The sequence below is a fragment of the Chiloscyllium plagiosum genome, chromosome 39 (assembly GCF_004010195.1).
Source record: "Chiloscyllium plagiosum isolate BGI_BamShark_2017 chromosome 39, ASM401019v2, whole genome shotgun sequence".
In the NCBI taxonomy this organism is placed as follows: domain Eukaryota; kingdom Metazoa; phylum Chordata; class Chondrichthyes; order Orectolobiformes; family Hemiscylliidae; genus Chiloscyllium; species Chiloscyllium plagiosum.
Window position 1 is genome coordinate 8,276,578 of NC_057748.1, and position 21,338 is coordinate 8,297,915.

The 21,338-nt window shown below is 43.4% G+C and overlaps 1 protein-coding gene across 3 annotated transcripts in view; it reads right to left on the bottom strand.

Moving 5' to 3' along the window:
- Window positions 1–2,488: 2,488 nt before the first annotated feature.
- Window positions 2,489–21,338, bottom strand: part of LOC122542194 (E3 SUMO-protein ligase ZBED1-like) — a 28,946-nt gene continuing 10,096 nt past the window's right edge. For 2 of the 3 annotated variants that reach the window (XM_043679646.1, XM_043679647.1), the window contains exons 2-6: window positions 15,867–15,939; window positions 11,793–12,055; window positions 8,746–8,810; window positions 5,305–5,462; window positions 2,489–5,207 (exon numbers count right to left, since the gene is read on the bottom strand). In XM_043679646.1, coding sequence (XP_043535581.1) covers window positions 3,154–5,207; window positions 5,305–5,462; window positions 8,746–8,810; window positions 11,793–12,055; window positions 15,867–15,915 — 2,589 coding nt within the window. In that variant the 5' untranslated portion in view covers window positions 15,916–15,939 and the 3' untranslated portion in view covers window positions 2,489–3,153. The remainder of the gene's footprint in view (window positions 5,208–5,304; window positions 5,463–8,745; window positions 8,811–11,792; window positions 12,056–15,866; window positions 15,940–21,338) is intronic. The other variant, XM_043679649.1, reaches the window with a different exon arrangement.

The following is a 21,338-nucleotide window of genomic DNA, read 5'->3' on the forward strand; positions in this document are numbered from 1 at the left end:
GTTGATCAGGTTGAGCCTATACTGATTGGAGATTAGAAGAATGCAAGGTGATCTCATTGGAACAGCAGTCATTTTGGGGCCATATTGGTGAACACTATAGCAGCCAATTCACTGCCCACAGTTCTTTTCTCCTTATGATTGCTGCTTGCCCTGGATTGATGCAAGAGCCCTTTTGATCTGCATTATTCAGAGTGATGTTAAACCAACAGCCCACACCTCCAAAGAGGCCACCAGTCCGCAGTGAATAAAGCCTCCCAGTATCTCCTCCATGAGCAGTTCTCTGTCTACATTTTGGGCTGTCTCTAATCTGTTCTATTTTCTTTTCTTTACTATTTTGTGAGTTGTGCTGTTGCTGGGAAGGCCAGCATTTGTCACCCATCATTAATTGCCCTTGAACAGAACGGTTTGCTCATCCATTTCAGAGGGCACTTAAGAATCAACTGCATTACTGTTGGTCTAAAGTCATATACAAACTAGGCAGGGTAAGGACAGCAAATTTCCTTCTCTGAAGGAATTTAGTGAATCAGATGGATTTTTGTGATGAGTTTTTTGCGGAGTCACAGTGACTAATAAATCATTTCAGATTTTTATTCATTGAGCTGATCTTCTCCATCCACCTGTCCTGGTCACATATCCTTGGGCTAGCAAAAATATCAAATCTTAGATATATATGATTATTTGAGACTGGATCTGCTGCTTTCTGCAGGAGAGTGTTCTAGCACCCTTTGTATGCAGAAGTATTTATAATTTCTAAGTTAGGTATGTATGTCCATGTACATGAATGAGAAGAGCTTAACATGTAGGTCCACCCAGTATTTAGGAAGGATAGTAGAAATTTGGCCTTTATTGCAAAGTGAATAGAGTATCCAAGGAGGGAGGTCTTCCTACAACTGTACAAGGCATTGGTGAAAGCTCCTACAGTACTGTGTGCAGCTTTGGTCTCCTGAAGGAGGAACAGACTTGTATTAAAAGCATCTTAGAGAAGTTTCACTGAGCTGATACCTGGGTGGAAGAGGTTTGTCTTATGAGGAAAAGTTGAGAAAGATGTTGTGAAACTTCAAACGGTTCAGAAAAGCTTTACAAGGATGTTGCCAGGGTTGGAGGCTTTGAGCTATAGAGAGAGGCTGAATAGGCTGGGGCTGTTTTCCCTGGAACATCGGAGGCTGAGAGGTGACGTTATAGAGGTTTATAAAATCACAAGGGGCACGGATAGGACGAATTGCCAAGGACTTTTCCACAGGGTGGGGGAGTCCAAACCTAGTGGGCATAGGCTTAAGATGAGAGGGAAAAGATATAAAAGGATCCTAAGGGACAGCTTTCTGAAGCAGAGGATGGTGTGTGTATGGAATGTGCTGCCAGAGGAAGTGGTGGAAGCTGGTACAGTTACAACATTTAAAAGCCATCTGGCTGGGTATATGAATAGAAAGGGTTTAAAGGGATTGGGTTAAATTCTGGCAAATGGGACTAGATTAATTTAGGAAATCTGGTCGGCATGGATGAACTGAACCAAAATTGGGGCAGCACAGTGGTGCAGTGATTAGCACTGCTGCCTTGCAGCGCCAGGGGCTCGGGTTTGATTCCAGCCTCAGGCGACTGTGTGGAGTTTGCGCATTCTCCCTGTGTCTGCATGGGTTTACTCCGGGTGCTCCGGTTTCCTCCCACAGTCCAAAGATGTGCAGGTCAGATGAATTGGCCATGCTAAATTGCCCATAGTGTTAGGTGTATTAGTAAGGAGTAGGTGAATGGGTCTGGGTGGGTTACTCTCGGAGGGTCGGTGTGGACTTGTTGGGCCGAAAGTCCTGTTTCCGCACTGTAGGGAATCTGATCTAAAAGATCTGTTCCCGTGTTGTACAACAATGGCTGTAAGTTGATCAGGTTGGGCCTGTACTGATTGGAGATTAGAAGAATGTGAGGTGATCTCATTGGAACGGCAGTCATTTTGAGGCCATATTGGTGAACACAACAGCAGCCAATTCACTTGATCATAGTTCATTTCTCCTTATGATTGCTGCTTGCCCTGGATTAATATTCTTATGATAAACCTGTGTATACCCTTGCACTGGGCCCTTGCACTTGATTACGTTTTTGAGTTCAATCACCTGACTTGTGCATAAATATATTTAATAAATAATACAAATAAATACAATATATTAGTTATTAGTTCAGTAAATGAACTAAGTGATGTTATCTTTGGAAGCAGCCTGAGTGCCCTGCCCTCTGGTCCATTGCTATATGGTTTCATTTTAAATCCAATGCACTAGGAGAGAATGCAGACAGCCCCACCTTAGATGGATGCAGAAATGCAATAACAGAATGGGCAACACAGGGAGGATTGATCACAGCTGGACGGTGAAGCGAGAAATGGTTCTGGAAGCAGACCCACCCACCCCGACTGAAATGAAAACAATGGGCGGACAGACTCACTGCAGTTGAGATTATCCAAGAATCATAACGTACACAGAACTTGAACACTGTTGAAAAGGTGAAGCATATTTCTGAAGCTTTTTATCTCCTGTTGGATGGTGACTGGCAGCAATGGCTGAACAATCCTGACTGCCCTCAGTTTAACTAATATAATCAATTTGAGGCAGTCAAGCTTATAATATGATTAATTTATACGCGCTGGAAGCGATATACGTTCTGACGCAATGACTGTTCTCTGCAGACAGGAGGAATACATTCAAGTGTTGCACCTTCTTTGGATATAACCAGGAGCTTAGGAAACTCTCTGTTGCTTTCACTCATGGCAACACCTTCAGCAATAAGAGTCGCCTTGCCATCAAATCAACATGCCATAGTCGAAATTGTTGTGATCATCTGAAATTTGGCCTTCTTGATTCTGTCCTGATGAGCGCAGATGGAAAACTCTGGCAACACAAGGCCCTTTTCAGCAAACTTCAAGTTCTGTGATTGCTAAGTGATTTTACAGACAGAACTCTTTCCCTTCCTAAGAGCTAGAACTGCACGGTACAGCGGTTACGTTCCAAATGGCTGTGAACAGATAGGTACGACTAGGTTTTCTTCCTGCCCTCAACTCAGATGGACCAGAGAGTACACCAGCAAACACTGGCAGACATCTCCCCACCCTTCACAACCAGAAGAAGAGGCAACTTCAGGAATATATGAGATTTCACTTCCACACAGAGACACACATTAAGGAGTTTTAAGATTTCCGTGCATAAAGACTAGCATGTCCACGTGCTCAGGGGCAAGAGCTGAGCGTTTGCTATAAATGCCATGCCCTGCCTCTGTGAATATCCAGTTGGCTGGCACCACAGTTGCTGGCACAGCAAGCAGTTTCCTCGCCACACTGGCAAGTAGTGGGTACTGGGTATGGTGTGTCTTCCACCATAGGAGCGGGTCCTGGCAGAGGGACGATGCCTCACTGGTCTGGAAGTTGCTAATCTCCTGCTCGGCCTGCTGGTGGACAGAGTTGGCTGACGCGCTCCTCACGTTACACAGGTCTCCCAGCAGGTACTCAATGCCTGAGTCATGCTTGGGCTTCTTGGCTGGGTTGGGGCCAGTGCTGGATGGTTCTAGACTGGAGCGTCCACTGGCTGGCGGATGTAGCCGTGCCAATTCAGACGCCTCCCGCTTGAGGGCGTGGAGGGTCTCCACCCGCTCGGCCTGGCTTAGGAAGTCCAGGCCTCGGAAGCGCGGGTCTAGCGCGCAGGCTAGGTTCAGGACCTGGTTGACCTCCCGGTCAGAGTACCACTGGTTCAGGTTGGCACAGATGGTCTGCTTGATATCGTGGGCCAGCTCCGAGTCACTCTCGCTGGCAGCCAAGTGCTTGTACAACAGGCTGGTAATCACGGGCTTCACCAGCGACAAGCTGGAGAAACGCTCCTTGGTGAAGGTGGAGGTGGCAATGGCCAATGGCTTGAGGATGTCCACTATCTCACGGACCACTTGCCAATCGTCCAGCTTCAGCGCCAAGCCCTTCTCCTGTAGGCTTTCACTCAGTCCATCAAGGAAATGTCGATGCTCCTGCAGGCTCTGCAACATGCTATAGGTGCAGTACCACTTCATGTTGCCATTGAGGAACATCTTAGAGTGAACCTTCAGGGAAGGCTCGCTGGAGCTCAGCTTGTCCCTCAAGGAAGGCGAGGAGAAGATGGACTCCATTAGCTTCTTGCACCGAGTCAGCACCCTGAGGATCAAGGGCTGCTGCAGGGCTGAGTCAACACAGTTCTGCAACACGTGGCCGATGCATGGTAGGGTCTTCCAGCCCATCCTGGAGGCAGCCAGCTTGACATCGACGTTGCTGACCATGACGGAGTACGAGGTCCGCTCCTGGATTCCCCACTCGTTGGCGATTTCCAGGAGAGCCAGCTTGATGTTTTCTGCTGTGGTTTCCTCAGTGACAGGACGGCTGGATAGCACCTGATGCTTGAAATCAAAAGAACCATCAATGTGGTGGACGATAACCGTTACATAGGAGTGAGCGCACTCGTGCTTCCACAGGTCAATGCTGACCGTGCAGTGATGCAGCGGCTTCATGGAATCCATCACCCTCAGCTTCGCCTGGTTGTGCATGTCCTGCAAGACAGACTGAGCAAAAAAGCTTACGGTGGGAATCTTGTAAGTGGGCTCCAGAACACTCATCATCTGGACAAAACCCTCCCCCTCGATGGTCTTCAGAGGCAGCAGATCAGTCACAATGAACTCCGAAATGGCCCTGGTCGTTCTCCCAATGGGAGGCGTGACTCCTTTCACAGTTCTTGATGTAAGGTCTTGTGGGTACGAATCTAATCCCTTCTGCGGTGCAGAGGTGCCACCAACTAGCTCGTTGTACTCCTGCCTGTGCTTGTAGATCAGGTGCTGCCTCAGGTTGGTCGTGTTGCCACTGTATGACAATCGGACCCCACACAGTTTGCAAATAATTTTAGTCTTGTCAAGGATGCGCCCCAAAGCATCTCCCTGGAAACCAAAGAAAGTCCAATAGCGGCTCTGCGCCCGCCCCAGGCTCACTAGGTTCTGGGTTCCTTCCAGCATGGTGCCTGGGGCATCTCTGTTCATGTGGCAGATGCCACTGCTCTGCACGTTGGCTTTGTGGGCGTGAATGATGGAGGCCACTAAGTCACTACAGTTGTACTGCTCATGGGGGTTAACGTGGCTTGGGATTCCATCAGGAACTTTGCTTTGAAGGTCTTGAAACAGCTTCATCAGTAGCTCCTTCTCGCCAAACTCATACTTGAAGTGTTCACCTATGGAGGGGAGGGGAAAAACACCTTTAAACCGTCCTTGCACACTAGCTTCCAGCTTAAGCATTTCACTAGCACAGATATCCTAATCAGTCCTTACCCAGTTTTAGCCCCAAAGTCCTAGCATACTCCTCTCCGATCCACACCAATAGCTCAACTCCCGCAGTAATTGTCTGGCACACCCGGTAGTAAATTTTACTGCGGTACTGAAAGACAGTCAGATTGTGTTCCTCTTCACTTGAAGCACATGCCACATACCTACAGGTCAAAGACAGAATATTGATAGGGAGCCATATTGCATATGGAGTTGGTCAGGGTATTACAAATATCAACAGAAAAAAGCTAAATTGAATAATGGCTGCATCCATTCTAGAGTCCCTTCCATTAATTTAAAATTGCGCCTCCATAATGGATGGCTAATTTAAAATACCCCTCAGTAATTCAGGACCAAAAGCAATTGCCAAGTGAAGTGGAGGCTAAGAATAGCTGGATCAGGGTGTGCCAATGTTTCTCAGCCCTGTATTCAGTTTTTATTCACTGCTGCAGTTTGCTGTTGCATTTACAAACACATTAACAGATTTAGGATCAGGAGTAGGCCACTCAGCCCCTCAAGCATGCTCTACTATCCAATAAGATCATGTCTGGTCTGATTCCTCCACATTCCTCTCCACCCCCATGACCTTCCGCCCTCTTGCTTATCTCAACTCTTGTTTCTCTATTTTTCTCACTTATTGGTGGACATTTTATTTCTTTATTTTTCTAATTTTTTCCCCTAAGAATTTATACTCAAGAATCTGGTACCTAAAATGACGATATAAGTGGCGGTTTATACATTTTTCACAGTACTCACTTGAGTATCTGTGTCAATAAAGTTAATTCTAATTATCAAGAATCTATCTATCTCTGCTTTAAAAATATTCAAAGATGTTGTCTCTACAGCCTTTTGAGTTCCAAACAATTATGAACCTCTTATATAAATAAATTCTCAACTCTGTCTTAAATGGCCTTATTTTTAAACAGTGAGCTCCCACAACAGAAAGCATCACTTCCACATCAGACTTGTCAAGATCCCTCAGAAAATTATGTTTCAATCAATTGTATATGCTAAAAGCTGGAGAGATCAAGGCTTGGCAGTATGATAGACATACGGGAGCACTGGGGTTTCTCTGTAGTAAAGCTCAAGGAGCTGGGAGATGGAAAATAAAAAATGCAGGAGCAGTAGTGTCAAGAGAGTGTAATTACAGTGTGACACATTTACATTAGTATTTACTGTAAGTGATGTGGAAATAGGGATCTGTAGCAACAAGAACACACAAAAGATTTGTGACAAAAAGGCGGTAATTAGGAAAATGGAGTTATGGACAGGGAGTGCTGGTAGATGTACGAGCAGAAGTGTAAATTACGCCCCTATGAAATGCCCTGGAACATCTTTTACATACAAAATGCCGTAGAGATTCATAGCAGCCCTACAAGCTTGGGCACTGCATTGCTAATTCAAAGGCAGAAAGCAAAGCATTTTGTGACACTGAAGTATCAGGGCAGTCATCTCTAACTCCAGAATAATCTGCCTGTCAAAAAAATGTTGCCGGATTAAATTATCAGGAATATAATTCAGTGAAGCAGAGCACATAGTGACATATCACTGCAGGCAGATTCCATGCGTGAATAAATTGTTTTGTCATAAAACTTGATTCACATATCCTGATCCTTCACTAAACAATTCTCTATAACACACAGCAGTTTCATCTGCAATACCAGTGCCATCTCAAGGTGCACCAGTATCCCCAAGGTGGTTCTCACATCTTAATATTAACTCTCTTCTCTTTGTCACCAATATGCCTTCTTTCCTCATATTATCATAGCACAGGAGACAGTCCACTGTGTCTACACTGACCCTCTGCAGAAATAATTATTCACCTATTGTCATTCTATTAGCTTCTCCCTACAACTCTGCACACTCCTCCTTTTCAGACAATGCTCCTATTCCGATTTGAATGCCTCAACTGAATCTTCCTTCACCACATGCTCAGGTAGTGTGGTTTACATCCTAACCACATAACGTATTCACAAATTTGTCTCTGTGTTGCCACTTTTGACAATTACCTTAAATCTGTGTCCTCTGGCTTTTGGTCCATTCAGCAATGGGAACAACATTTCCTCAGCTACTCTGCCCAAACCTCTCACAATTTTGAGCGGCTCCATTAAATCTCCCCCCCCAATCTTCTCCTTTTCAAAGAATATAGTCCTAATTTCATCAATCAGTTTACACAAATGACGTTTCACAGCCCAGCATTGTCTGTCATTCTTTCACATTCTTTCTGAAGGGGACACAATAATTTTCTCGTTGAGGCTACAGTTGTGTTTTATACAAATTTAACATAATTTCCTTGCTTTTCGACATTCCTGATGAAGGGCTTATGCCCGAAACATCGACTCTCCTGCTCCTCGGATGATACCTGACCTGCTTTTCCAGAGCCACACTTTTCAACTTTGACTCTCCAGAATCTGCAGTCCTCACTTTCTTCTCCTTCCCACTCTATGCCCCTATTAAAAAAGGTCAAAAAACACACAACACCAGGTTATAGTCCCACAGGTTTATTCGAAAACACTAGCTTTCAGGGTGCTGCTCCTTCATCCACTAGAACCTGATGAAGGAACAGCACTCCAAAAGCTAGTGTTTTCAAATAAACCCGTTGGACTACAACCGGATGTTGTGTGATTTTGACCTTGTCTAACCCAGTCCAACACTGGTACCTCCACACCATGCCTATCAACAAAGCCTGGGACAATGTGTGGTTTGTTAATCACCTTTTCAACCTTCAATGCTTTGTGCCTATATTACGCCCAGGCCCCTCTGCTCCAGCACCATCTTCAGAAATTGTGACCGTTATTTTATATCGTCTCTCTGTATCCTCCTCACTCATGTTCACTCACTTTAACCTTCATTCTTCTTTCTCCCACCATTCTGGATCTCCCCGCATCCCCTGCCTGGAGTCGATAGAATTAGAGGAACTAGCTGAGGCAATGATATCAGTCAGGTCACAGCTGGAGTGCTGTGTGCAACTTTGGTTGCTTCATTACAGGAAGGATGTGACTGCAATACAGAGGGTACAGAAGAGATTCACCAGAATGTTGCCTGAGCTGGAGCAATTCAGCAATGAAAAGAGACTAAATAGGCTCAGGTTGTTTGCCTTAGGTATACCAAGTTCTGAGGGTTACAGACAGAAAGAGATAGGGAGAAACCTTTCTCCACGGTAGAGGGATCAATAGCTAGGGGCCATAGTTTTAAGGTAAGGCACAGGAGGTTTAGGGATGGTTTGAGGAAAATTGCTTTCATTCAGATGGTTAAGTGTATCTAGAAAAGGTGGTAGAGACAGGAGCTATTAAGACATTTAAGAACTATTTAGATGAACACTTAAAATGCCATAGCATGTAAGAACAAGTGCAGTAAATGGGATTAGAATAGATGGATGTTTGATGACCAGTGCAGTTATGATGGGCCGAAGGGCCTCTTTCTGTGCTGTTAAAATCTCTATGATACCTCATCCAGTTAGCCTTCGACTCATCGGAAGCATCCACATAATAATAGGATCCATTTTCTCGCAGCTGCAACAGAAGAAAATATCAACTGAAAACATTTCCAACAACTTTTCAAAAGGAAGATATCAGCACATTGGAGAAAAATTGGCAAGGCTTTAGTAGAGGGCCCATAGGAGGTCAGCTGACAGGGTAGAAGTGGAAAGATTGTTTCTCCTTGTGGGAACGTCTAGAGCCCAGGGCATAATGGCAGAACAATTTAAGGCAGGGTTGATTATGATCTTTTTTGCTCTCAGAGTGAGATGAACCTATGGAATTCTTTACCATATTGGGGAGTCGAGGCTGAGTCATTAAGTGTATTTGAGGCTGAGTGAGTTAGTGTTTTAATCAGTAAAGAAATCAAGGGTTATTGGGAAAAGGTAGGAATGTGGAGCTGAGGATGATCAGACTGGCCATAATCTCATAGAATAGTGGAGAAGACTCGATGGGCTGAATGGCCAACTTCCATTCCTACATCTTAAGGAGGAGGGATGTTTTATCTCATGCTTCCAAGGGGTGTACACATCACTGTCAACTCCAAAATTTGTTACCCAACCCTAACTGCCTTTGAACAAAATGTGATGATGCTGCTCCTTTTACAAAGTTATGTTGTCTTTGGTTTTTTGATCACAGGGGTCAGAAAGACAGAGGTTCCGTTTTGCCTGGGTTTATCTACTTGAAGAAGCTTTTAAGTTCTCCCAGCTCAGTTTTTCTCTGGTTTGGAGAAAGTGAGATACTGGAAACGTCGACTCTTCTGCTCCTCTGATGCTGCCTGACCTGCTGTCCTTTTCCAGTGCCAGACTTTTGAACTTTTCTCTAGTTTGGTTTGGTTTTAGCAGTCTAATGTTTTGCAGCAAGCAGTCAGTTTTTTGAGGCTGCTGGTCAAAGAGACAGCTTCATGCTGATCCTCTCTCCTGTAAGAACCTGCATTTGATTTTACCTTATTTTGCCAAGGTGATGTTTGTGGGGATGTTGCAAATATTTGGAACAGCATTGTTAAGTTGCGATAGAGTCGATTGGGTTTTCAAATAGTTATGTTGTTCTTGATTCGGTTTTCTTTTAATCGTGTATAAATAAAATTTGTTTTGTTTAAAACTGAATGACTGGGCCAACTGCATCCCTCCTGGAATATCCACTAACACCTGCTTAAAACAAATAAAAAGGTTAGGGTCGGGGCTACCTTCTTGAAATGTTTTGAGGGGTCTGGCCTGGGTCCATAACAAGAGTGGCTTGCTAGGTCATTTCAGGGAGCAGTTAAGAGTCAACCACATTGGAGTTCATCTGGAGTCAGAGTAAGTAAGAACCACAGATTTCCTTCCTGAAGGGGCATAAGTGAACCAGATGGGTTCCTATGATTGACGCTAATTATCATGGTTACCATGACTAAGACTAACTTTAGATGCTGGGTTTATTACAGAATTCAAATTTTACCACGGGATTTTAACCCAAGCCCCAGAGCATTAGCTTAGGTCTCTGCTTTACTAATCCAGTGACATTTCCAATCCATCACCACCACCTCGTTTCAAAAAGGTGGAGAGACAAGAGAAACCAGCATCAGAGAAAGTTGACAGAACGTTAAACCTAGGTTTTATTTATTCACTCTTGGGATGTGAACATCACTGGCAAGGCCAGCATTTATTGCCCATCCCTAGTTGCCCTTGAGAAGGAAGTGGTAATCTGTCTTCTTGAATTGAAGTCCACATGCTTTGGTAGACACACAATGTCCTTAGGGAGGGAATTCCAGAATTTCAACCCAGCAAATGAAGAAACAGGGATATATTTCCAAATCAGGATGGTGAGTGGCTTGGAAGGGAACTTGCAGTCTATGGTGCTCCCATGCATCTTCCTGGAGGGTAGTGGCCTTGCATTTGGAAGATGGTGTGGAGGAACCTGTTTTGACACACAATGAATTGGTATGAACTTGAACATCCTGCCTAAAAGGGTGGTGAAAGGTAATTCAACTTTCAAAAGGAAATTTGGTAAAATATAGGAAATGGAAATAATTGTACAGTCATGGTGGATAGAAAAATTGAGAGTAAAGTAATTGGAAAGTTAGCAAGTTTTGAGAGGATTTGTAGCTCAGGTTGAGGTTCTGGATGTAGGTTTGCTTGCTGAGCTGCAAGGTTCATTTTCAAACGTTTCGTCACCATCCTAGGTAACATCTTCGGTGAGCCTCCGAATGAAGCACTGGTGGTGTAGCCCGCTTTCTATTTATATGTTTGAGGTTCCTTGGGTTGGTGATGTCATTTCCTGTGATGACGTCATTTCCTATTGTGATGTCATTTCCTGTTCTTTTTCTCAGGGGGTGGTAAATGGGATCCAAGTCAATGTGTTTGTTGATAGAATTCCAGTTGGAATGCCAACAGAGACACACACAAGAATTCCGAGAAGCATGGCAAGCAACCAAACCAAGAAAACTCAAACATATAAATAGAAAGCAGGCTACACCACCAGTGCTTCATTCGGAGGCTCACCGAAGATGTTACCTAGGATGGTGACGAAACGTTTGAAAATGAACCTTGCAGCTCAGCAAGCAAACCTACATCCAGAACCTCAACCTGAGCTACAAATCCTCTCAAAACTTGCTAACTTTCTTTCCTGTGATGACATCATTTCCTATTGTGATGTCATTTCCTGTTCTTTTTCTCAGGGGGTGGTAAATGGGATCCAAGTCAATGTGTTTGTTGATAGAATTCCAGTTGGAATGCCAACAGAGACACGCACAAGAATTCCGAGAAGCATGGCAAGCAACCAAACCAAGAAAACGCAAACATATAAATAGAAAGCAGGCTGCACCACCAATTCTTCATTCGGAGGCTCACTGAAGATGTTACCTAGTATGGTGACGAAATGTCTGAAAACGACCCAGAACTTGGATAATTTACAGAGCTGGTACAGCCATGATGGGCCTAACAGCATCCCTTCTGTGGCACGTCAACCCATTGTACCACCCAGAATTTGACTTAATGGCAAAAGAATTCATGAGGAAAGATCAACTGATGATATTCTTACCGCCCAGGAGAAGACAGTACAGTCGTTCTTTTCCGTCAGGATGTCCCCATCGAATGGACCAAAGATACAACCCCGTGGGATGGCAGGCAGTGTGCACCAGACGCCGAGCCCACCCTGCAGCCTCTCTTTGATGGTGAGCCCTTCCGGTAGAGTCAACAGTGCCCGCGAGGGCATGCACTCTGGTACCAGCTGGTCAGACACAAATGTTGGCGTGCCGTGGTGTGGGCAGGAATCTCGGAAGTACAACCGGCAATCCTCGCAAACTGAAAGGGGAACACAGAATGTGGAGGTTACTTGTAAGGCACAGGTTCTCATGTCCGCTCAACTTCCTGAAATGCCCTTGCAAAACAGACGTAGATTTCAACAGACGGATTACAATGGTTCAACAAAGCACCTTCTTTTCTAGGGGCAACTCAGGATGAGTTATAAACTGCAGCCTCATAAGTAAAGTCTGCATTCCATGAACTAATTAAAAACGGGAAGAATTTGTAAATATATAAGGCATCAAAAAGTCTCTTTAAACTTTAAACCCAATAAAGCACTTCAGAAGTGCAGTCAATGTTGTAATGTAAAAAAACCAGTCACACCTATTGTCGCAGAACTATTATTTCACAGAACGATTTGGAGGTGCTGGTGTTGGACTGGGGTGCAGGGGTCATTCTAAAAGATAAGAGACTTAACAAACAATCCAGGTCTTTTTCAATATATAATTTCAGTTGCATCACACTATAAACTTTTGTTATAAATTCTGTGTCTTACAATCTCATACACCACAACAACATGATGAAGGAGCAGCGCTCCGAAAGCTAGTGCTTCCAAATAAAGCTGTTGGATTATAACCTGATGTTGTGTGATTTTTAACCTCACAGAAAGAGGCCATTCAGATTGTTTCTGTACTGATACATTTAGCAATTACCTTTAAGCTGTGCTATACTGAACTTAACCCTTCTAATGAAGGGAAACATTTCTCCCTATCTACTCTGTCTAGACCTTATAATAATCTTGAAGACTTCTACAGAATCACATTTCAACCTTCTCTTCTTCAAAGAAAACAGCCCCAACTTCTCAAATCTATAAACATGATGTGCTTCATCCCTGGAACTGTTCTTGTGAACCTATACTGTACACTCTCTTATGTTTTCCCATCCAGTATGGTGCTCAGAACCGGACACAATATTTCAACAGAGGACTAAGGGCTTGATGCACAATGCAAGCTCCCAAGTTGTGGTTAAGACTCAAACACATTCCCAAGGAGAGGGTCCAGAAGAGATTTGCCAGGATGTGGCTGGGAAAGGAGGGTTTCAGTTACTAGGAGAGGTTGGATAGGCTGGGACATTTCTCACTGGACCTTAGGAGGTTGAGAGGTGATCTTACAGAGGTTTATAAAATCATGAGGGGTATAGATAAGGTGAATAGCAATGCCTTTTCCCTAGGGTGGGAGATTTCAAGACTAGGGGGCATATTTTTAAGGTGTGGGGAGAAACATTCCTTTTTTTAAAAAAAAAAGGCTTTTTGTTTTATACAGAGAGTGGTTTGTGTGCGGAATGAACTTCCAAAGGAAGTGATGGATGCAGTTACAGTTACAATGTTTAAAAGACATCTGGATAAAGATATGAATCGGATATATTTGGAGGGATCTGGGCCAAGCGCAGGCAGGTGGAACTAATTTAGTTTGAGATTATGGGTGGCATGGACTGGTTGGATCGAAGAGTCTCTTTCTGTGATGTATGACTCTATGGCACTAAGTGAGCCAGATGGGCTTTTACAACAATCAATGATATTCATGTGAAATTGTAAAAAGAGGAGGTGGATGGTTTGAGATGCATGCACAGTTACAGGGAAGTCAATGTGGCAGAACCATGAAGAGTGGGGCAAGTGTGATTGTATGCAGATTGGGTGATGCAGTGAGAGAGTGGAAGAATTTCACTAAGATTAGCTCTATATTTCATTCTTATTAAGTGCATTCAATTCCACTGGCTGCCATGGCAGGATTTGAACCTGTGCCCTTGACTGTGTCTCTGGATTACCAGACCAGTGACATTACCACCAACCTCCCTCAACATGGGACTTTGTAAAGCTGTAAAACGTCTCAAGATGATTCACAAAGAGAATTATCCCTGTCAATAGGAAGTATCAGAATATGATCAAAAAGCTTTGTCAAAAGGTAAGTTTTAAGAAAGGTCTTGGAATCAACAAAGAGACAAAAAGGTTTCGGGAGGGAATTTCAGGCTAGCTGAAGGTACGGGTGTCAATCATGGAACTGAGGAAGTGGGCTATCCACAAGATCTCATGGCTGAAGAAATGAAGCAGCTGAGATCAGCACCAATCACAAATTAAAGCCTCTCACCACAGACTTGCTATTATTAAAAAAAATTGAAAAATACTGGGGTGCCCATTTGTTTACGTACACTACCTGAAGCACCCAACTACATTGATTAATCATCTCATCTAGCTTTTCCAACTTTGATGGTGTCTTTGGGACTTCAATATTCGCTCAGACGTTGTTGAGAACACTCTCTGTTCTCACCAAGAAACAGCACCAACTCCACAGAATGGATGTGGGAAATTAACAAGAGGATAATGGAAACTGACAAAGGAAGGTAGCAAATGTTTGGAAGAAAATACAAAGACCCAGGTCCATCTAATTGAGCTGTGTAATCCTAGAAATCACATAACATAACCATACAACTGATTTGCTCGTTCTTCTGACTCTGATTGAAGATAAGTGCAATATAGTTTCCCAAAATCAGTTCGGTGTTTACTGGACGACATTGCATGAGATTGGTGTAGCTAGCTTCCACAAGGTAAAAGAATACTGCGGATGCTGGAGTTCTGAAATAAAATTACAATGGGGTGAAAATCAGCATATCAGGCATCTGTAGAAAGAGAAACAGAGTTAATCTTTCGAGTCCAATATAACGTTTTTGCCCTTTAATTGATGGAAAGTCCTCATGCACTCGAAACATTAACTCTGTTTCTGTGTCCTTGTGGGAAGGACAAAAAAGGGGGGTCACCAAGGATCAAAGAAATACTTTGATGTGCATGTCCATTGATCTCTTAAGGTAGTGGGACAGGGAGATAAAGTGGTTAGGAAGGCATAAGGGATACTCGCCTTTATTAGCTCTGAGGCACAGAGCTTAAGAGCAGGAAGATGATGCAGGAACTGTGTAAAATGTTGGTTCGGCCACAGGCTACCATAGTGTCCAGTTCTGGAATCCACATTATAGGCGGGATGTGATAGTGCTGGAGAGGGTGCAGAGATTTACCAGGTGCTGCCTGGACTGGAGAGTGTTAGCTATGAATAAACAGTGGATAGACTGGCGTTATTTTCCTTGGAGCAGAGCAGACTGGGGGAGGACATGATTGAAATGTATAAAATAATAAGGGACATAGACAAGGCAGACAGAAGAAACGTTTCCCCTTGGTGGAAGGATCAATTACAAGGGGGCACAGATTTAAGCAAGTGGCAGGAAGTTTAGAGGGGATGTGAGGAGAAAAAAAAAGTTTCCCCAGCTTGTGGTGGGAATCTGGAACTCACCACCTCTAAGGCTAGTAGAGGGAGAAACCATCAGAACATTTAAGTGGTATTTCGATGTGCACTTGCCATGCCAGGGCATACAAGGTTATCGGCCAAATGCTAGAAAATGGGTTTAGAATAGTTAAGTGTTTTTTTTGGGCTGGTGCAGACTCGATGGGCCGAAGGGATTTTTTCCCATTCTATAGACCTCTCTGACTCTAAGAGATGCTGGCAGATCTGCTGGATTTCTCCAGCGCTCTCTGCTCTTATTAACTTAAACGTGACTCAATTTTGTGAACATCTTGCAATAAACTCAGGAAGGATAGTGGAGGCTCCACTCTAACTTAAAATGCTATCCATTCCCTAAGCTTTGCAAAACCAATGAGGCAGTTTCCACAGTCAGTCTGGGAAGCTGTCAGCAAACTCTAACATGGTTCAACCCCTGGTGAGGTGTGGGTGGGGTAATGTGTGTCCATGGCACTCTGTGTGCCTGATTGGGGACGTGCGCGAGTGGTGGGGGGGGCAGTTTATCTCATACAGAAATGGCACTGACTTACACAGCAGCTCGTCCTCCAGCTGAGCACATGCCTCTTCAGCGACCTGCATCTCCCTCTAATGCGCGTCCACTGGCTGAAACACAAGAGAACAGCATGACAGGACTGCTTAGCACACCAGCCATTAACTCATGGTGTAAGGACAGAGCAGTGGATTGGTGTGAGAATGTAACGAGTAGGCAGACGATTTGATATGCAAGCACATGGAATTCAGTGTGGCAGCACACTGAAGTATGGGGCTAGTGTGAATGCATTCAGAGTGGGTGGTACCGGGAGAGAGACTGCAAGAATATTTTAATTAGTTGGGAGTTTGTTTAATTTGTAATTGGTCTCTCACTGCTTCAAGTAGCAGGCTAAGCAGGTTATGGGAAAACTAACCTGTTTTATTATAAAGATACTGTCCAGCTCTTACAGAATCAAAGAAATATTACGGCATCCATCGCAGCCCTGTAAGTATACTTCCCTCTAAAGCCCACTGAATATTTTTGAAATTATTTGCCACCTCCCCTTTATTCTCTCTTAGGCTGTGAGCTCCAGGCCATTCCCACTTGCTGTGCAAAAATGCTCTTCCTAATAAGATGCATGAAGAGAACTGGATATTCAGTTCACTGAGTTTGCTCTGCCATTCAATGACATCATGGCTGGTCTGACAATCCTCAACTCCACTCTCCTGCCTTTTCCCCATAACTCTTTCCTTCCTTACTGATTAAAAATCTGTTTATCTCAGCTTTGAATACCAGCCTCAACAGCCCTCTGTGGTAAAAAAGTTCCACAGTCTCACAACCCTCTGAAAGGAGAAATTCCTCCTCATCCACATCTTAAATATGTGGTCCCTTATTCTGAAATTAAGCCGTCTGGTTCTAGACTCTCCCACAAGGGGAAAACAATCTTGCCACATCTACCCATTCAAGTCTGCTAAGAATCTTGTATGTTTCAATAAGTCTCCTCTCATTCTTTTATCATTCAGTGAGTACAGGCCCAATCTATTCAACCTCTCCTCGTAAGACAATCCGACCATAACTGATATTAGCATAGTGAACCTTCTCTGAGCTGCCTCCAATGCCAGTATATCCCTCCTTAGATATGGACGAGTTGGACCGAAGGGTCTGTTTCTGTGCTGCACAACTCTATGGCTCTGTAAGAGCCCAAAACCGTTCACAGCTGGTTCTTCCCCAGTGCATCTCTCTTGTCCACTTCAAATGTGTGTAAATGCAAACAGGTTTTGTTTGTATATCTTGTCTAAACGTAATGAATCTTGTACACCTGTATCAAACCTCCCAACCTTCTTTGCTTGAAGAAGAATTTATTTTTCTTTTTTAAATTCATCCATGAGATATGGATGTCCCTGGCTTCTCCAACCTAACCTTGTAGCTAAAGTCTCCTATCCTGGCAAATCTCCTCTGCATACTCTCAAGAACACCTGCAACTTTAAATCTTGGTAAGTAACCATCATTTTGAGCCTGAAAGGTACATTCCTCTCATCAATCTGAAGCAAGATGGTGCACTGTACAAGATCAACCTTCTCGTGGATCAGAAAAAACCTTATTCTAATAATGAAGCAGCATTTCAGAATAACAATAAAAAGCTGCTGCATATATTTATATAGAGGGGACTGTATTCTGCAGGCAAAGGATACACGTTCAGGCATTATTCCTTTTTCAAATGAAACTAAAGCACTGGTCAGAATAGGACATTGTTCATAACAATGCCTTGACCGATTTTTGACTCGTCAAAACAGTAACCATCCTTTCCCACAAAATATAAACTGTTACTCTCTTTGAGATTTAGTATTCCCACATTTGGCCTGACGAGGATAAGACAAAGGGCATTGACAACATGTCTTTTCTTTTCAGCAATTGACAAGTTCTGTACTATCAAGCAATGATTTATTATGACAATTTTCTGTGTTGATTGGGAAATCTTACCCACTAGTGTCAATCTGTCTACAAACAGCCTCCCCACTGCTTGAACAAAACAGCAGTGCAAACACAACTCACAATGAGTTTTAGTCACTTGCTTTGTCAAAGTGCAGAAATTTCTTCTTCAGCCCTTTACTCTAAAACAGTCCTTTCTCCATCTCGGTCCACAAGAAAAATTACAGAGAAATAAGAAGATACAGTTTTACAGAAGATACACAAATCAGTGCAGAAGTCACTTTAAGCTGCTGTATGAGCATTAAGAGACTGCAATCACACCTGAAGGTAAGTCATTCTGCCATATTCAAGATAGACAATCATCTCCACTCGCACCCACTCATTCTTCCCTTAGTGTCTGACAATCTGCATTTTTAAAACCTATGCTTGACATTACCTGATGCCCTCTTCCTGCCAGATATGCAAGAAATCTAATACAATATCATTGCTTATTGCAAGAGGAACTGAAGATAAAAATAGACAAGGTATGCTTCAGTTCTATGCCTCAGAGACCACAGTGCTGTGTAAAGTATTGATCAGCTTATGTAAGGAAGGATGCAAGTATGTTGGAAGTGTTGAGGTAAGATCTGCCAAATTAATGCCTGAAATGGGCTGAGGTAAGACTGGACAGGCTACGGTTACATCAGCTGGAGTTTAGAAGAGTTAAGAAGCAATTTGATTATAATATTCAAGATCCTGAAGGATCTAAGCAGGATGGATGTATAAAAGAATGTTTGCTGTTGTGGGAGAATTGAGAACTAGTGGTCACTGTTTCAAAATAAGAGGTCATCCATTTAAGACAGATGCAGATTTGCTCGCTAAACTGGAAGGTTCACTTCCAGATGTTTCATCACCATACTTGGTTAACATCTTCAGTGCGCCTCCAGGCGACTAAAGATGTTACCCAGTATGTTTACCTAGCAAACATCTGGAAATGAACTTCCAGCTCAGCGAGCAAACCTACATGCAGAATCTCAACCTGAGCTACAAATCTTCTCAAGATTTAACACAGAGTTAAAAACAAAATTTAATCCACAAAGGGTTATGAATCTTTGGAACTCTCTGCCTCTAAAGATGATGGAAACCTTTATTTGAAGATGAAACAGGCTCAAAGAACTGAATAGCTTTTTCCTGTAATGATGCTGCCACAAGAGATAGAGGCAGTTCATGTTGCAGACCATCAACATCACTAATGGGAATATCTCACCATGTATCAATGTTATTTTTCCTGACACAGGCCGTGAGTTTAGGCAGCTTTCCCTCAGACCAAAGTGGAGGAGAGGTCACTGAACATTTTTAAGGTAGGGCTAGATAATTTCTTGATCAGCAAGGGGTTCAAAGAGTATCCAAATTAGGTGGGAAAGTCGGTCTGAGGCTGGAATTAAATCAGGTCTGATTTTATTCAATGGAGGAGCAGGCTACAGGGGCCACATAACCCAGAGCTACTCCTAATTTGTACGCTGATATGTTCAAAGTGTTAAGCAGTGAGTGAGTCACCTGGCATATGACTGTACTATAATAACTGCAGTGTTTAACTTTTAACTCATTCTTTCTTTCTACCTTGGTCTTAAGATACTGTACCTAGTACTTATACCTAAGATGGCACCTTGAGTGGCAACTTTTCACTTTTCACTGTACTCCTATACTTGAGTACACGTGATAATAAAATCAACATCAATGCTTAGACCACCGCCTGAAATTACTAGACCCTTCTGAGGAAGGGTCACCAGATCCAAAACGTTAACTCAGATTTCTCTTCACAGATGCTGCCAGACCTACTGAGCTTTTCCAGCAACTTATGTTTTTGTGAAAATCTGGTATTCCCAGACTTCAAAATGTTAATTGTCCCCTCCCATTCACAGCCTTAGGGAAACAAGTTTCAGCTCTTTTTTGTGCTTCCCAGTTTTACTCCATAATTGTCTTTCATCCAAAGTTGTGCTGACAGTCTCTTAACTTGTGATGACTTCCATTGCCCTCTCAGCCTGACCAACGCTGGCTCCAGGTCAAAGAATGCCTTCATTTTAAAAATTCTCCTTTGTTCTCAAATGCCACAATCACCTCATCCCTCCTTAGCTTCAGAATTTCCTTCACTAATCAGTCCCTACATAACAGAATTGTCTGATGGTGAGATGGTGAGATAGTGAATAAATTGGGGCGGCATTCTCTGGTGTTTAGAAGAATGAGAGTGATCTCATTTAAAAACACAACATTCTGAAGGGACTTAATAGGGTAAACATTGAGAGATTGTTTCCACAAGTTGAGGAATCTAAAACAAGGGGGTGTACTCTTAGGATCAGGGGTCTATCATGTAGGATTAACGTACAGAGGAATGTCTTCACTTTCACTAGGATGGGGCATTTCAAGACGAGGGAGCACATTTTTAAGGTGAGAGGAGAGACATGAGGTAATTTTTTTTTTACCTGGGGAGTGATTCGTGTGTGGAATAAACTTCCTGAGAAAGTGGTGGATGTTGGGTACAATTATGTTAAAAGACATTTTGATTGATACATTGAATAGGACAGGTTTGGAAGGATATCAACCAGTAGCAGGCAGATGGGACTAGTTTAGTTTGGGATCATGTTTGGCATAGACTGCTTGGTCCGAAGGGTCTGTTTCCATGCTGTATTGACTCCACAACTATGACTCAAAGCATTGAGAATCTATAGAATTCTCTATTACAGAGGCGTGTGGACGTTCCATCACTGAATAATTTTCAGGCTGGAATAGACAGGTTTTGATGTCTCCAGGAAATTGTATTTTCTAGAGTATCAAAGAATGACAAGAATGGAATTCTCTACCACAGAGGGCTATGGAAGTTCAGTTTTTCTGTATGTCAAAGCTAGAGATTGGTAGATTTCTGATTACCAACAGTGTGCAGAGTTATGGAGACAGAACGAATAAAAAGCATTGATATGTTCCATCAACCAGGAAGGTATTGAGTGTCAGGGCAGACTCGACGGACAGAATGGCCTACTCAGATTCCTATGTTTCTATATAATGTCACAATAATCGGCCATTCCTTCTACTTGGCCAAGGTGGTAGTGGATCTACTTCTTAAACGTCTGCAGTCCATGTGATGATGGTGCTCTCAGTGGTGTTAGGGAATTACAAGGTACTGATCCAATGATAGCTAAGGAACACACAGAAACAAGGGGCAGAAGAGTGCAGCGAGCTTGTCTCTCATCAAGGAAACCAAACCCGTGACCTCAAACATCTAGAAAGACAAGAGCAGCAGATGTGTGAGAACACCCACCTCCTGCATGCTCCCTCCTAAACCGCCTTCCGCAAAGACCGTTCCCTCCGTGACTACCTGGTCAGGTCCACGCCCCCCTACGACCCACCCTCCCATCCTGGCACTTTCCCCTGCCACCGCAGGAACTGTAAAACCTGTGCCCATACCTCCTCCGTCACCTCCATCCAAGGCCCTAAAGGAGCCATCCACATCCAAAGTTTTACCTGCAAATCCACTAATATCATTTATTGTATCCGTTGCTCCCGATGCGGTCTCCTCTACATTGGGGAGACTGGGCGCCTACTAGCAGAGCGCTTTAGAGAACATCTC